General features: G+C 55.5%; 3 protein-coding genes across 3 annotated transcripts; all 3 read right to left on the reverse strand.

Annotated features, from left to right (window-relative positions):
- Positions 1–899: 899 nt before the first annotated feature.
- Positions 900–2,570, reverse strand: L226DRAFT_521492 (uncharacterized protein; the record flags this gene model as incomplete). Its single annotated transcript, XM_067678702.1, has 7 exons — positions 900–982; positions 1,247–1,394; positions 1,458–1,819; positions 1,914–2,025; positions 2,101–2,208; positions 2,321–2,380; positions 2,436–2,570. The coding sequence occupies 7 exons, from the start codon at positions 2,568–2,570 to the stop codon at positions 900–902; spliced, it is 1,008 nt and encodes a 335-aa protein (XP_067538602.1).
- Positions 2,571–3,332: 762 nt separating this feature from the next.
- On the reverse strand, positions 3,333–8,658 carry L226DRAFT_568996 (uncharacterized protein; the record flags this gene model as incomplete). Its single annotated transcript, XM_067684235.1, has 9 exons — positions 3,333–3,422; positions 4,234–4,370; positions 4,986–5,185; positions 5,607–5,977; positions 6,049–6,364; positions 6,429–7,754; positions 7,804–8,012; positions 8,378–8,566; positions 8,623–8,658. The coding sequence occupies 9 exons, from the start codon at positions 8,656–8,658 to the stop codon at positions 3,333–3,335; spliced, it is 2,874 nt and encodes a 957-aa protein (XP_067538603.1).
- A 3,329-nt stretch (positions 8,659–11,987) lies between these two features.
- On the reverse strand, positions 11,988–14,358 carry L226DRAFT_426235 (uncharacterized protein; the record flags this gene model as incomplete). The annotated part of the gene is made up of 4 exons (XM_067674649.1): positions 11,988–12,377; positions 12,427–12,659; positions 12,715–13,978; positions 14,029–14,358. Coding segments are annotated over 4 exons (2,217 nt in total), but the record flags the coding sequence as incomplete, so codon positions are not given.
- Positions 14,359–15,724: the final 1,366 nt, after the last annotated feature.

Consider the following 15,724-nt stretch of genomic DNA (forward strand, 5'->3'; position numbering starts at 1 on the left):
CACAGTGTTAGCTGGGTCAGCTGGCAGGCGATGTCCCCGCACGTACACAGGGTTAGCTGGGTTATCTGGGTTAGCTTCCCAGCAAAGTCCCCGCACATACATAGAGTTAGCTCCTTGATAAGCAATTGGATACTCCAGGGGAGAGAGAGAATCCGGAGCGCCTGGCATCGGGGATCTCCGGGTGATCCAGACATTGGCGCCTGCAGGGCCGCATACCGACCAATTGACATTCCGAAAGCCACGATAAGTATCAAATACTTACCTGATTCGGGGTCCGGGCTCCAACCTATTTACGACCGAAATTCACCATATTGCTAGTCGTGTGGGTTCAGTCAGTTTTGCGATTCTATCGAACTTACCACTCTTCCCTGACTCACGCGTACTACCATCGCCTTGAAATTTAAAACAAGAATTGTGGGTAATACACTTATGTTATTTCTGACCATTTGCGATTCCTCGACCCAGACAATGTTCCATTGCTGGGATCTAACCAGGAGAAGGAACCGACTATCATTGCCCTCTCGAGCACACCTCCCCATGCGTCTCGCAGCCTCCGAGTCTGCTATACCTGGGGTGAAGACGATTGTATGCGAGCGTCTGAGCGGGCGCTCTCTATCGGGGATCGCCGGCGGAGAGAGAGAGCCGGAGGACGTACTTGCTGGGGTTTACATGCTCCTGTACATCTTGGAGCCTGTTAGTACTGGTTATCACGCCTGACAGGTACATTCCGACGGCGCCCTGCCTCGTCCTTCGCGGTACTGGTGCGCGTGCCTATGGGTTTGCAGATTATTGAGCTCATTATCTGCCCAGGGACGACAATGTACGACATACTAGCACTGTGTATGTATGATTGCGATTTTTCGGAGTGCGGTACGAGGAGCGCATCGAGTTGTCCAACATCAGGAACGCATGTTGTACTCCTGCACGGTCGGGCGAACACATGGGGGTGATGAGGACGCAACTCGTGCACTTGCACCATTCCCTGCACTTCCCGGTTGCAGCGCGGGTACCTCGAATATTAATGGCCCAATACACCCAGACTACTTGCAAAGAGGGAGTTAGCTCGAACAGTACAGTCGGAAAATCTCGACGGACAGTGTCACTCACCACGGAGAACTTCATATACTCTTGCGCATGTTGCATGCGCAAGGAGCGCACTGGCTTTGATGTACTCCCCCGACGAGTATGTGTATGTACGCGACAACCTGACTTGAGACCGTCGTCGGTATCCCAGAGCAACTCAGACCGAGACTCGCGGCGGCGCTGAGCATGCCGTGGTCCTCGTTCAAGTTCTTGTACACCCAGCTGTTGCCCTCCTCGACATTTGCCATGAGCTTGTCGTTCCCAAACCCGGCATTGACGAACACGTTGACGAAGGTTCGGGCAAGGTGTGCCTACGCCACGTTGACGTTGGCGGCAGCTGTTGATCCTAAAGAGCAATGTCAGAAGATCGTCACCTCGACGCAACGTATGGAGCACTGACTTGCGGTTTCAACGTGTGACTTGTAGACGTCCTCCAAGCTCTTCGGCTCCAAGACGTTAAGCTCAGACTCGCCATCGTCCATGCCATCCCCCGGGTCAAGCGACTCCTTGGGGACCAGTGCTCGTGCAAGAATGAACGCGAGCTGCTTCATGCTGGGGTTGGCAAGGGCGTAACGCGTTGCAGTCCTTGCGGATGAGTTCAGCATCGCCGAGACGGTTGATAGGCCGAGTCTTGCTTGTGGCAAATTGTTGTGCTTCGCCTCCGACAAGTCCAAGGCATCCGGCTCAGCCTTGTGTTGGAGCAGGAACGTCGCGAATTCGATCGCGAGATCGTCCACTGTGCCAGGAACTCAGCGAGGTCTTCTCCTTGCCTGCTTCGTCGGCGCGAGTTGTGCTCTTCGCCCAGCTCGGCAGCAAGGTGGCGCACGTACTCGTGACCCTAGGCTCCGAACAGAGGGACTGAGTGAAGCAGAAAGCAAGCGGTAGCGGAGTGACCCCGCAGCGGGTATCGAAGTAGGTCGCGAGGATGTCGGCGAAGAGGCTCTGATGGTTGTGTCAGTATGGTTCATCGCACGCTTGCGCATTTACGCACAGACCACCAGACACCCAAACGCTCACCTTGTTGTCCGACACAGGCAATTTCTCGTGCAATTCCTGCAATCCGGGTTGATGAGGCGGAGGAACTTCAATGGTTTCGGTACAGATGTCATAAACGAGGTTGATGTTCTAATCAGAGTCCTCAGGGTCTCCAGAGCTGATCCGTAGAGATCAGTGTGAGGTTCCTGACACCAGCCACAGTTAGTACGCGTACGTTCAGGGCATGTGCACAATAGCACACCTTCAGACGTTCGATGAGCATATCCAACTCATTCTTGAGCTGCAAATCCGGGTCTTCTGACTACAATAAAGGTAAAGTGAGACGGATCCTTCCCGAAACCACTCAATGCACGTACCAGCTCCTCGCCCTCCTTCTCTTTGTCCTTCTGAGACGCACTATCCTGGAAGACCTCCTTAGGCTTCTCCTCCGGTTTCTTCTTCTCAGGGTCCTGAGCAGTAACATGCATCGTGGCTTTCGTGGGTTTGGGCATGGTGGACGCGGGGTGGAGAGAAAGATGCAGACGAGGGCGTGCAGACACGCACTGAGTGAGTGGACCCGATGCGTCAGTGCAAATAGCTTACAGACGAGTAAGTCAGCGGAGAACGGTGGATGAGAAGCTCGAGAGGATACTCACATAATCCCACACCCCGCAGCTGTATTTGCGCTACTAGTCAACATGAAGGTCAGCACAGAGCGGGAAGATACAAATCTCAGACTACCTACGTTCGCAATGCACGAAGGGAGGGCAATACGGCCTCCGACGTACACACCGTCATCGCCTGACTTGAGCCCAGCTCTCATCATGGATTCGAGCCAAGAAGCGGGGTACGGTACTGAGAAGACATCTGCCGCATGGAAGACGAGGCAGCTCGTCTTGGCATGTCCGCAGTCGAGGCGGCCATATGTCGCAGCTAACGATGTGCGACTGAAACCTGGGCATATGTACGAAGACTCGCCTGGGACCTCTCGGCGTGAATGACAGATATGCGGACATGGATCTCGTGGCGCATCAGCTGGTAGCTGGGCGTTCGACGCTCCAAGGTAGCTGACTACACGTAGAAGATAAAGTAGTTGACGAAGTCGAGTTCGGGGGATGATAGCTGATGTGGTGTTCGGCTGGGATCCAGTGGACGCATGTGGCTGAGGGGCGAGCTAGGAGTATCCGCATGGAATGATGTGTGACGTGAGTCGGCGTCGAAGTTGGTGGACACACACGTTCTCTGGGGGTCCGCAAAGCTCTCTTCGTCCTCACTTAGCCGGCATCCGCCATGCACTCCTCCATGCGCTCCGCCTTCGGGATGAAGACCTTCGTCTCCTTGTATCCATACTCGCGCAGCAGGTACTTGAGGCATTCGAGTGTTCTTGAGGTTCTGCTTCGGTGCAGCGCTCTCCGTCAGACAAGGCAATTCTGACGGCATGCACATGCATCGCGGGTGTTGAGAGGGTGTGTTTGACGTCGGAACTCGTTAGGCTGTCTCGAGGTGTTCGCGGGAACAAGCAAGCTCTGAGATCTGAGCGGCCAAGTAAGCCGTCGAACTTGTATCCGAGGATGACGAGCCTGAGTGGGGTGAAGATGGACGCGCCGCCAATCATGGCGACGTAGTTGCCCCAGAACATGAAGGGGCCGTTCGTGATGAGAAAGAGAGGCAACAAGGACGGGCCATAACACCCTCTCTAAATGGCGGCACGCCTGTCCTTGGTGTCTTGTACACCGATGGGAGATGAACCGACGAGGAGGTGGGAGAGGGAAAGAACGAAGCAGATCCGGTGAACCTGACGACAAGGTCACGGTCTCACCAAGAGCGCATGCCTGGTTGTGAACTGCGCCCAGGTGCTCGAACGCTACCGAACATAATCAGCCTTGTCGGAGAAGAGCAGCAAGGGTGCAGTCGTACTGTGGTTGTAGAGCGGAACACCTCGGCGGTATGTACCATCGAATCTGCTTCTTCTTCCTGCTCGTCGCGCGACTATTTCGTGAGCTACACCGTCGCGTCCGCCATGAACGTGAACGACGGCCCGAGGCCTGTTCGCATCCCGTCTCTAAGACCGCTTCCGTGACAGCAATGTGTTGCATGGACTGACTGAAAGTGTGCCACGGACCTCGGTACTCATGAGTGTGCGTGAATGAGTCAGTCGGAAGAGACAAGACTCACACGAATGGTGAGAGAATACGAGTCCGCAGAGGCGCGTAGTTGGTGACAGTGAATGAAGATCGGCATAATCGCATGTTTGGGTCCTTGGGAAAGGTCGGACGTGCGCGCGTGGCTCCATAGCGCCCAGAGAATCGGCGCTAGACACGATAACAGTCAGAATCTTAACATGTTTTCCGGGATACCCAGGCACCAGCACTCCATGGGGGTGCTGGCGGAATGTCTACTATTAGCAGTGCCGGCGGAATGTCTATATAATGAATTACATTGATTCCCGTACAGGTGTACAGGTAGCGCGTCACTGTGGCAAGAGCCACTTTTGCTCGATCATTGTGCTCGAGACTGCTCTCATCATCGTGTGTTCTATTCGCCGCGATCAGCCTCCTTCGCAATCAACAGGACACAAGAATACGTTTGACACCAAGCGATCGTTACAAGCCAGAGTTACCCTCACCCATTTCGCCAACACCGCCGCGGCATTCCCGCCATCTCCTCCGACCTTGAATTTCGTCCATCCTCAACCCAACGCACATGTTCACCAGCCCTGATCCCCTTTCTCTGATTTCTTGGCACTCTTGTGACCTGCCAGTCCTTCTATGTCAAGATGTCAACGAACAGTCTGACTCTCCACTCACCTGAGCCGACATCCTGCGCAGTTTGACAACCCCGGAATACTCTTTCTATCCAATCTCGAATCCCTGCATACACCGTCATCAAAGCGTGCTAGTGGTATCGACAAACGCAGAGGTACGAACCTTTGACCTCCTCCCAGTCACCCCCTTTGGCTCTCTCGTCGCCTTGTGTGCTAGCCGCGATCTCATCCTTCCCTTCGTCGTGCACATCATTGTCGCGCACCGCGCGCTGCAGAGCGTCCTTGAGAGTAGATTCACCGTGTTTGGATGAATCGTCAGCCATGAGGAGTAAGTCGGGCAGGAAGATAACCAGCGTGAAGCTGCTGTCCACGTCCGTCAACAAGGCGCCTACCGGCCCGCCTCTCACCTCCCCGTTCTGCTCCCTGGTATACGCTCCGCCTTGGTAAACCTCACGTCTCTCGGATGCATGATCTAGCCTCCAGGTTAGTGATACTTTCGTCCAACATGGGAAGCAGTTCACGTACCGTGCTATTCTCCTCCTTTCGCGGTCGCCAACCGATTGAATCTGCCGAAAGTCAGCCAAGAACTCGGACGTCTCTTGAGAGGCGTGGCGGCCTCAGGCCCTCTCGCTCGGGTGAGGCTGCTGGGAGTGACTGCAGGGTACGCAATGCTCGGTGAGTTCTTCCCTCGCCCTCGTTGATGGTTGTTTGTCGCCCGGCCTTCTCGCCAGATGTTGTCAATCTCCCGCACGTCATCCATTGCGGTTGCGACAACCTTGCGAACCTTTCGGCCTCCTCCTTCTCTTGTCTGGCCCTCTCCTCTGCTTCCGCTTTCTCCCGTCTCTCGCGCTCCTCTGCTTCAGCCCTCTCTCGTTCAAGTCTCTCCAATCTCTCCCTTTCCTCCGCCGCCGCCCGCTCGCGCTCCCTCCTCTCTCTCTCCTCCGCCTCCGCCTCCTCACGCTCGACCCTCGCGCGCTCCAAGCCCTCAAGACGTTCTGCCTCAGCTGATGCTGCTGCCTCGCGAGCGCGGAGAGATTCTGCTTCGGCCTCCAACCGTTCCTGCTCCTCCCGCAAGCGTGTCTCCTCAGCGAGACGGTTCAACTCGGCCTTCTGTGCGTCGATGACATGTTGTTTCAGGCTAACGATGCTCTTTCTCTAGGACCTGACTTGAGTGTCAGCGTTCTCCACAGCCTTCTGACGGGCAGAGACGACAGCGTCTCGTGCACCAACCTCGGAGGTACCAGGTGCAACGCCTTCTGAACGGGGAAATGGGCGCGCTGGATAGAGGCCTCGCGGGTTTCGGCAACCTGCTCCAGAGACATTGAGAGCTCCTCCAAACGTTCCGATGAGAGCCGCTCCTCTCCTGTCTGAATGGACGCTACAGCGTCAGTTGCCTGTATGAGGCGGTCCGTGAGAGAGGCGAGTGCGACATCGACGGCATGGGCTTTCTTCGCCAATTGGAAGTAGTCGGCCTTCGAGTCGAGCGTCTTGAGCGCACCTGACAGCATCATATTGTAGGTGTTCGAGTCTGTACGAACGCCCCTGTCGAGGGCAGCGGGTTCAAAAGGGAGGCTCGGCTGAGCAGCCAGTTGAATGGTCTCCAGACTGAAGTTGCCGCGTGGACCGTTCCGTGGCGCCGACGAGCTTGACTTCGTCGACCAACGGAATTCGACGAGGGAGCTCGTCTAAGAATGCCTGGATCTTGGATCGCGAGGTAGCGAGGTCCGCAGAGAGCGTGCCCTCCATCTCTGAGATGGCGTCCTCATTGACGACACCGGCGAAGACGACCTGGGCAGCCTGGTCATAGCGGACCTTGAGATCTCGATGCCAAGCTGGAACGACTGAACCTCGTCCCGGACAGCTGTCATCATGGTCGCTTAGCGTTGAACCGCTTCCCAGAACCTTGCAGCATCGCACGTGGTGTTCAGGAAAAGCCTCAAGTGACGAGGAGAAATTGATGAGGTAGGTGCGCAGGGCGGGGCTCAGAGATATGTTCAGAGCCGAAAGTGGAGAGGAGACATCTTGGGCAACCCGCCCTCGAAGCAACGCGAGCCGATGGAGCACTTCCTCCGGCGAGATGGACACGGCAGGAAGGCTCGTGGTAGGGCTCTCGGGGGTCGGAGGGGCGTCGTGGCGAACCTGCTGGCGCCACATTTGACGAGACATGGCGTCGATTATCTCATTCCTCACATCGTCCGTCTCGTGGAAGAGTCCATCTACCGCAGACCAGACCTTGCGTATCTTATTGAGTGTGGTGATACGCGAGGCCACGGAGTCTTTCGCCTGGACGGCCGCTGCACGAGTGGACTCCAGTGCATCAATTGTCGCGATCGAGTCGGACGTGAACTGGGAATCGACTTCGGGGAAGTCCAGGTGTAGCAGCGCAGCTCGAGCGCTTGACAGGAGTGGGCCAGCTTCGTCCGTCGCTTTCTGCAGCTCTTGGATGACGGATGAGAAGAGCGAGAGGAAGACGGAATGCGCGGTGCTATCAAGACACATCTTTGTGGACAAGTCTGGGGGAGTGCCGTCGCCGTTCGATGCCGCAATGCCATTCTCTAAGCGGTCCGTGATCGACTGGAATCTGGAGGACAACTCGGAAGCGGACTTGCACACAGCCTCCACTTGTTTGACCGCCTCCAGCGACGCGTGATACTTCTTGGCGCACTGCTTCACTTTCCTCACTTGTTGCAACGCCGAGGCCATCTCCGACGAGAGCTGCTGAACGAAGTGATGGTGCTCTGGCTTCGGAAACATTGGCGAGCATGCCGGGTGGCCTCTCAGTAGCAGGCGTTTATTGAGGACGCCGGTCCGAGACATGAAGCTGGCGTCCTGACGAGGTGTAGGATGACCGAGCTTCGCTACCTCGATCTCCTCGAGTAGCGTCTGTGCATCGGACTTATCCTTGAGGATTTTCACGTAGTATTCATCAGTTCTGACGAGGCGTGAGCATGCAGTCAGGAGTTCGCCGGATCGAAACGCACTTCTTCCACTGCACGACCATTTGCATAACGAAGTTGCCTATCTCTTCCATCTCGGTGATACCCTCATTCTCCAGCTTGTCCTGCTCATCCAGCAGCTCATCTGGAACAGGCTTCCGGCTGTTGTCTATAAGTTTGTCTAGAGCCTTCCCAGCGAGCGCAATCTTCGTGTGTTGAAGAGAAGAAGTTCGACTGGCGAACTGGGCTGCCTCCTGAGACAACGTTCCAGCTACTTAGCTTGTACCGCGCGCCGCGGGAAAAGCCAGGCATCGAAGCCGAGACGACTCGAAAGTCATCGAAACGATAGCGTTCCGCCTCTTCGGAGTATACTCCCCCGGGCTTGGGTCGTCCGGTTCCAAACTCTCGTACACGGCAGGCGACTATCCGAGAAGGTCCAGGTTGTCCGAGCGGTCACGGAGGAGGTGAAGAAGCTTGTCGAGGGCGTAAATAGTCGTCAGAGTGATCTCAATCAGGTCGTTATCGGCCGGAGAGAGGTTGCGCTGAGCCGCGGCTTGTATATAGATCGCAGAAGGAGACCGTTACTTGTGAACATGGTGAAGCATCTCGCCACACATACCTTTGGTAGATTTCTTGAGCTTCTTAAGCTCCCGGAATCGAATACTTCTGTCTCCTTCTCAATCTTGTCATGTTCTTGTAGCCATGCCTGCAGCCGCGCACGAACAGGAAGCTCGGGGACCTCCGTTGCGGACGCGCGCACGGCATCGAGCCCAACGAAAACCTCGATCGAAGGAAGTTGCTCCAGAAACTGTGGTCGTCCCGCATAAATTCCGCAAGAACATCTTCCGCAATGTAACTGCGTACCTTGATTTTCTCCTCTGGCTGTCCTCCGGAGACCATGGGGGGCAGCACACACAGCCATAGTGTGTCCATGCGAAAACACGATGTCTCGGATGTTCCTGAGCGGTGAGCCGAGCGCAATAAGCCTTCTGCCACCGATCCTACCTGAGAGCCTGGGTCTTGGTGCATATGTGCCATTGCAAAAGACGTTCGCGTCCGTCCTTCCCGGTAGTGGGATGCTTCGGATCGAAGGATTACTGCAGGCGTGAATATCAAACATGTAATGTCAATGTCGGAGCGAGCGAGACGATGGGGTATTACGCACACATAACATTCAACTCAGCTGGACAAGAGCATCCGGCTGACCTCTAGCCTGTCATTGTCCGCTTGGACTCGCCGTCGGCACTCGACTACTTAAGGTCTGTCGCAGCCGTTAACAGAGCACTTTGCATGCTGCGTACCCTGGCCTCCCCAGAGATCAAACGACGACCCGCGTGACAACTGCCTGTTAGGTCGTTACAAGGTTTAAATGCGCTGACACACCTTAGGAAGGCGACGAGACGAGACAGAGCACACGGGAGACAGTAAACTTGCACCTTGTCTGCCTCGCTTCCGCGTCGAGCTCAGTGCGGCGGTCGAGAGTGGTGCGGAAGTGAGTGAGAGGGCCAGCAGCCTGTCTCCAGTTGTTGGGCTCGGGGTATCGGTCGAGAGCGTTGAGGAAGCCGTTGAACGTGATCTCCGACCTCGCGAGCTGCTGGAGGTGCTTCACTGTTGTGCGGCTCCTTGACGTTCGAGATCATGCTGCAGATTTGCGGACGAATATTTCGCAGGACAGAGTAAAGCCCATGAGCGACACAACAAGGCAGAAGTGTACTACTAACGTAATGTCTCGAGCGCTGTATCTAGGGACTCGCCTCCCGATGTTGTCCCAGCTACGTGGTCCACGTCAGGCGGAATGCACTCAGATCCAGTGGAGGAAGCACGTACAAATTGACCCGGCTTTCCTTCTGGAGCACCTCGCGCGGTCTCACCTTCCTCTAGTTGAAGGTGAGGTCCACTCCGAGGGAGCCGCACGTAATCGATCCTCTCGTCCGAGGCCTGCGGAGGCGATGATCTTGAGACCTTCCGCCTTCGCGAGTTGTGCGCCGATTCTGCGAGTTGACTGTGAGACGAAAGATCGTTTTGACAGTGAAGGAAGATGCTCACGCTCCGACGGCACCTAGGATGGGATTCGGTAAATGATCATGTAAGGTGCGAGGGAACGTAGGCGGCACATACCTCCCCAATACGTGTCTCGAAACACGTATTAGTCCAATTTCCCGGGGCATCCAGGAGGACGACAGCAAGAACCCTGCGATCTCTGCTGCACTGCTTTCACACCGGTCGCCGGTCGCACACCGCGACGGTGGCAGCACTGAGGGCTCAATAGAGTCATAGTCCATTTCTTTGTCAAACGCAACGATGAACAGTTCCAAAAACAATCACAAACCTATCGCTACCGATACCGATATAATCTTCAATCCTCCCCTCTCTGTCTCATCTACTGCGTGGTGAACGACCACATATCATCGCAGCCGTATCAAAAGATGATGCGACAGCAGCCATTCGTAGCAAATTCAGAAGAGTCCGCCTTGAAATGTGCATCAAATGTTAAAATTCTCATGTTGCGGACCTTCTTGAACCAATCCGCAACCACACTGGATGCCTGAAGGGAGAACGTTCATGTGGGAGGGTTATAACAGAGGTAGTGCACTCACCATTGCTCGCGATGTTGTCGACCAGCCTCGTTCGTTAGGTCACTTGGTGTAGATAGAAGGATGAGGGGTTGGACCGCGCGGTGCTTTGCATGCGTCCGGTCGAACAAGTCGACCTTCTTCACGCCGGGCTATCCCGCGACGTCTTGTCCATCCCAGAGTTTGAGCTGTGTCTGGCGGCGGTAGGGTCGGCGCATGTGACGGGGAGGAAGGACGTCAAAGTCTCCATATGGTGAAGATGGCCCCTTAGGTCTTTCGAAAACTACGTAGCATGAACAGCAGTGGATTGCACACGGGTCATTAGAGGTTAGGATGACTCCGTATGGGCAGGGCTAGCCGCACGCACCTGAAAGCCATCAGGCTTGTTGACGAGCACCTCCGCACCGCAATCGAGAGTTCGCCTCGTTGGGAGGAGCGGGGGTTGACCCAACCCACCATAGGTTCCAGAGGTAGTTTGGAGGCATCACCTTTCGGTGCGGGGTTGTATGAGGATGGAGCAAATGGGTCGATGGATTGGCCAGCGAATATCTTACAAAGGTTTGTTGTAGAGTCAGTGTGCAAAGGGTGTCGACATCCCCAGGCGTAGAATGGCGGGAGAATGGGGAGTCGGTCAGTCTCACGACTTCCGAGACAGGAAACATAACATACAAATAGTTTTGTTGCCCTATGACGAGATGAAGCGTGAAGTCCACTTCGCCCGGGGGGAGGGGTGCGCATGAGGGGTCTGCCAGCAAACTCAAGGTGGGCAAACGGGAGAAAGTATTAGCGCCAGCAAGTTTTCAACGGCAGTTTGGAAATAAAACGAGAGAAATTGGGCAGGTTCCCGGAAATGGCAAGCACAGCAGGCGCTGGGCTTTGTTCTACTTATCTGGATTCTGTTTGCGGGAATAGTGACTGGTCGGACCACCGTTTGCTATATACCGTGTCGAGATCTCGGACCTCTCTTATATCGCTTCTCGTCATTGCTTTCCCTCATCAGGCTTGCGCCCTCTCTGGACGCGTGCAAAGCATGCGTACAACCATGAGATTTAGCTTTGATACAACGACTCCAGTAGTACATAGTCCATGTACAGTGCGTACATATCGCAGAAACGTCCGCATCATCCCCTGCTCGTGATCAACTTAAGACCGGGAGCCCCGACCGCCGCCCTTCCCCTTTACACCAGTACGACTTCTCAAGCCGGCCCGGCGACTCCCAAGGCTGTTAACGGCACCTGAGGACTCGGCAACAGCACTGGCACTGGCGCTGGGCACCTCGGCCTTACGCCGTTTAGATCTTCGCAAACGGAGCTCTGGTTGGTGGCTCGGCACCCCGTCCATACCCGGGCCCTGGAGCTCTTCGTGGGTTTGCTCGAGGGCGCTGGAATTACGCTTGGAGCTGGATCTGAGTCGAGAAACGAGAGTGTCGGGATTGGCGGCGACGTGCGCATCGGCCTCAACGGCGGCGTCTGTGACTGCAGCTCGGTCGGCGTCGGTATGGGTGTGAGTATCGGCGTCGGCGTTGGTACAGGAGCCATCGATGTCGGTACAGGAGGCGTTGACGCCGTGCCTCTGACAGTGGCCGCCGCCGGAAGATAACTCCGGCCACCCAACGGTGTCGACGCGGAGATCAGGTAGTGTGAAGGGCAAGGCCTTGTCTCCAACAGGCCAGTCTTTCCTATCAAGTGCCTCCTGGAAAGGTGCAAGGAACATGTCGTAGGTGAGGTCCTCCTTGTTGACCGAGTGTTTGTTAACAAGCGCAGCGAGCTTCCTGAGAAGGTCGGTGAGCGGTGCGTTCCCTGGGATGACGAAGTCTCTTGCCATCCCTTCGCCTCCCAACCACCGAATTTTCCCACCGCATCCTTCGCGATACTGCCCTAGTGGGAAAATATCCGAGCAAAGCATGGCGCCAAGAGTATGCTGGTGAGCGACATGACGCACAACTACCCAAACGAGAACCCAGTAGGTCGATTCAAGATCGTGATGAATCCCATGAGGAGACCCAGACCGAATCAGCTGCGAGATCGCCATGAAGTGATAGGTGCCCTGTCGAAACAGTCAGTTGAGTATACTTCTGATACCACAGGATACGCACACTTCTCTCCTTCAATTTGCCGGCGTCCATGGCGGCAATGAGCCCCTTTGCTAGAGCTTCTCCTTCCAAGTGCGCAAAGCTTGCATCCGGCACGTGCTCACTCATCGAAGAGTAGTCGAAGTCATGCAAGAACCCCGCGTAGGAACCTTGGCTGGGCTTGTCGACAATGAGGATATTGCCAACACTGATGTCTCGATGAAGTACGCCGGCAAGCGTGACCGCAAGCCTATGCCCTGTTGATTTCAGTTAGCCTTCATCTCACGTAGCCGAGGAGTTGAGATCACTCACCCAAGATAGCATCTCGCACAGCTGTCACCAACTCCTCGGTGCAGCGAAACTGGACCAAGGGGCGGCCGACAGTATCTGTAACAAAACGCATATGACTACGCTCTCGGTACCAGTATTTGGTGCCTCTGGCGAGTCTCCAGGAAAACGTCTGCTGCATTGGGCGATGAGGGGGTATGGTGTTTGTTGCATGACTACGGGAAGCAAGGGGGGCACCTGATTGCGCTCGATCATCGAGAATGGAAGTGGAGAGACGGAAACGATGGAGTTCGGAATCGTTGGCGGCATGAGTATTGGCGTTCCCACCATACGATGATTCCCATAGCTGAACTTCCTGTTCGCCAAGGTCTCCTCCACACAACAAGTTGGGCAAGCCCACCCTGATATCAGAAGGAATGACCTGCAACCGTGCGTAGACGTCGCGCTCAGAACGGCGAACTACTTGACGCCATGCTTCCTTGATGACCCGCAACTTCATGTCATCGGGCTCCGGCGAGTCGACGATCAGGCCACAGCGAGACTTGTATCGCGTATCGCGGACACCAAGCCATACGGTTGTCGCTCGAGAAAAGAGGCGACCATTCACGTCAAGTACCTTGATCAAGAAGTACGCCGAGGTTTTGCCATCTCCAGCGAGGTTCTCGTCCGGAAGTTCGACGCGTCGGGCCTCACTCAAGATACTCTTCAATTCATCGACCTCCTCGCCTATTTTCTCGAGTCGCGCTCTGAGCCAAGCATCGTCCTTGGGGTTGAGTCTCCGAACGGTGGGGTCCCAGCCGACGAAAGGCCCTGGTGCGGCGGGGTTCACGAAGTTCCAGAAGAAGCGCTGCAAGAGCTTGAGGTCACGAGGGTCCTTGACCGAGAGCGGCCTGCAAACGACGGCGCTTCCATGGTCGAATCTTGCGATGCGTATGATGTCCCCGTAGATGCCAATCACAAACGTGGCGAGGAGCCCGTGCGCATGCATGAGACAGCGAGCGTTGATCGCCAGCTGGACCAGAGTCTTGCAGTGGCAGTGACCATTCTTTCCGTACGGATCGTCTCCTCGCGTGGCTTTTGCCTCGAGAATCATGGAGTAGTGTGTCCAGTTCGTTCGTTTGGGCCGCTTGGAGAGCCCAGGGAATGTGACTGCGAGATCCGGGAAAGAGACATTGTGGTTTTCAGCGAATGCGGAGAACGGAAATTGGTGCTTGGTGCCGTGAGTGTCTATGAAACGCAGACGTTTTTCACGAGGAAATTGGGAGACCAGCTTGTTCAGATCCTTCAACTACTGTGGGTCAGTGATTGCTGCCTACGGTCAACCCTGGAACCACGCACCAGGAAAGGGTAACTATCTTTTTCCTTGCCAGCGATGGGTTCCCATTCTTTGAAAAGTGTCTTGAGCTCGCAGGAAGAGGGGCAATTGTCGGCGGAAGGGTCGGCAGGAACGAACTTCTTCAGGAAGTCGTCGGCCTGATCGCTCGAGGGGTTAATTCGATGTTCGAGCTCTCGCTTCCACCCCTCTTCAGTGAAAGGTTGCAGGACTTGATGACGAGCAGTGATATGGTAGTAAGACTTCGCCGTGAGAGGGGTGGGTTGGATGCCACTCATACCTGAGGGATGACGAGAGCGAAAGCATACGCAGCAATTGCCAGTCGGGATAGACATGCTTGATAAAGGCGATGGTAAGGGCGAAACAATGGAGCCCGGTAGGTACCGAGGGCGAAGAGCGCTGTAACGAGTTCTATTAGACCATGAGATCGGCGTTCAGCAGTGTAGGTTGCGAGCTGGGGAGTCGGGCAATACAGAGACAGGCACTCACAACTCAGAAACCGAACGAGAAATGGTGCGTATGGAGATGTTGGCAGGATGTTCTCCGGCAGGCGGTTGTAGGGATCCGGAGGGGCAGATGAGCGAAGGTTTAATTTGAGGTGATGATGAAGAAGTCGAGAAGGACCAGCGTCGCGTGGGCTTGCGATCCTGTATATAACACAATTTAGTCATAGGCACCATCATAATGATAGAGAGTACTTGAAGCATACCTCTGTGTGTGTGTGTGTGTGTGTGTGTGGAGGTAAAGAATAGCTATGAACGCTGTGTTCCACTACCGAGACGGATAGCTGGCAGAAGGGAAAGGGAGTCCACGGCAGCGATTTCAACATCGCGAGCGTCTATATCCGGGCCCCGGGCGCCTGTCCCGGGTCCCGACTCCCGCCGTAAGCACTCCTAGGCTAGGTTGGTCCTGCTTCGCGATTCTGGCGGTGCACCGCAAACGTACGGATACCCTCATGTACCACTACAGCAGCAATTTTAAGCAATTCATTCGATTCCAATACTACAGAGGTGCAAGGTCAAAACATGACGACAAACATGCAGAGTCGTACATCTTACTAGGTGGGGCATTGATCGGGCGGTTCCAACACCTACACAATGCTTACGGCATGCCAACCCCTCCCGAACACTACAGAGCTTCACTCCTACTGCAGAGTCACAGCTAGTGATACTGCTTGAGTAGGGTGATGCCCAAATCGCGCAACCGGCACGTCTCGAGGTCATACACCCACCCATGCACCTGCACATCCTTGCACGCGGCCCACACGCGCTACATAATTAAGGTCCGATCCGGTGATGTTCGCGACCTGCACATGTCACCGCCGAGGGCGCACGCAAGCCAGCGCTCGAGCGGGGACACGGGAGGGGGCCTCCTGCGTGACATCGCCGCAATTGGTGTGCCCGACGAGGACGTGCGTGACGCCGACGTGCTCAACGGCGTAGGAGAGCACAGAGAGCGCGCTGTCGTCCGTCGGGTGGAATTGGCTGGGGAGGTGGAGGAGGGAAAGAGGGAAAGAGGGAAAGAGGGAAAGAGGGAAAGAGAGAATGAGGGGAAGAGGGGAAGATACGTCGGTACGGGATGGAGGAAGCTTACTTTGCGATGTTGCAATGGACGAAGATGTCGCAGGGCCTAGAGGCCGCGAGTGAGGACTCGGGGACGCGACAGTCGGCGCAGCCGATTCAGATCTAGAGGGCCTCTCTA

Source organism: Lentinus tigrinus (genome assembly GCF_003813185.1).
Source record: "Lentinus tigrinus ALCF2SS1-7 unplaced genomic scaffold L226scaffold_6, whole genome shotgun sequence".
NCBI lineage: Eukaryota > Fungi > Basidiomycota > Agaricomycetes > Polyporales > Polyporaceae > Lentinus > Lentinus tigrinus.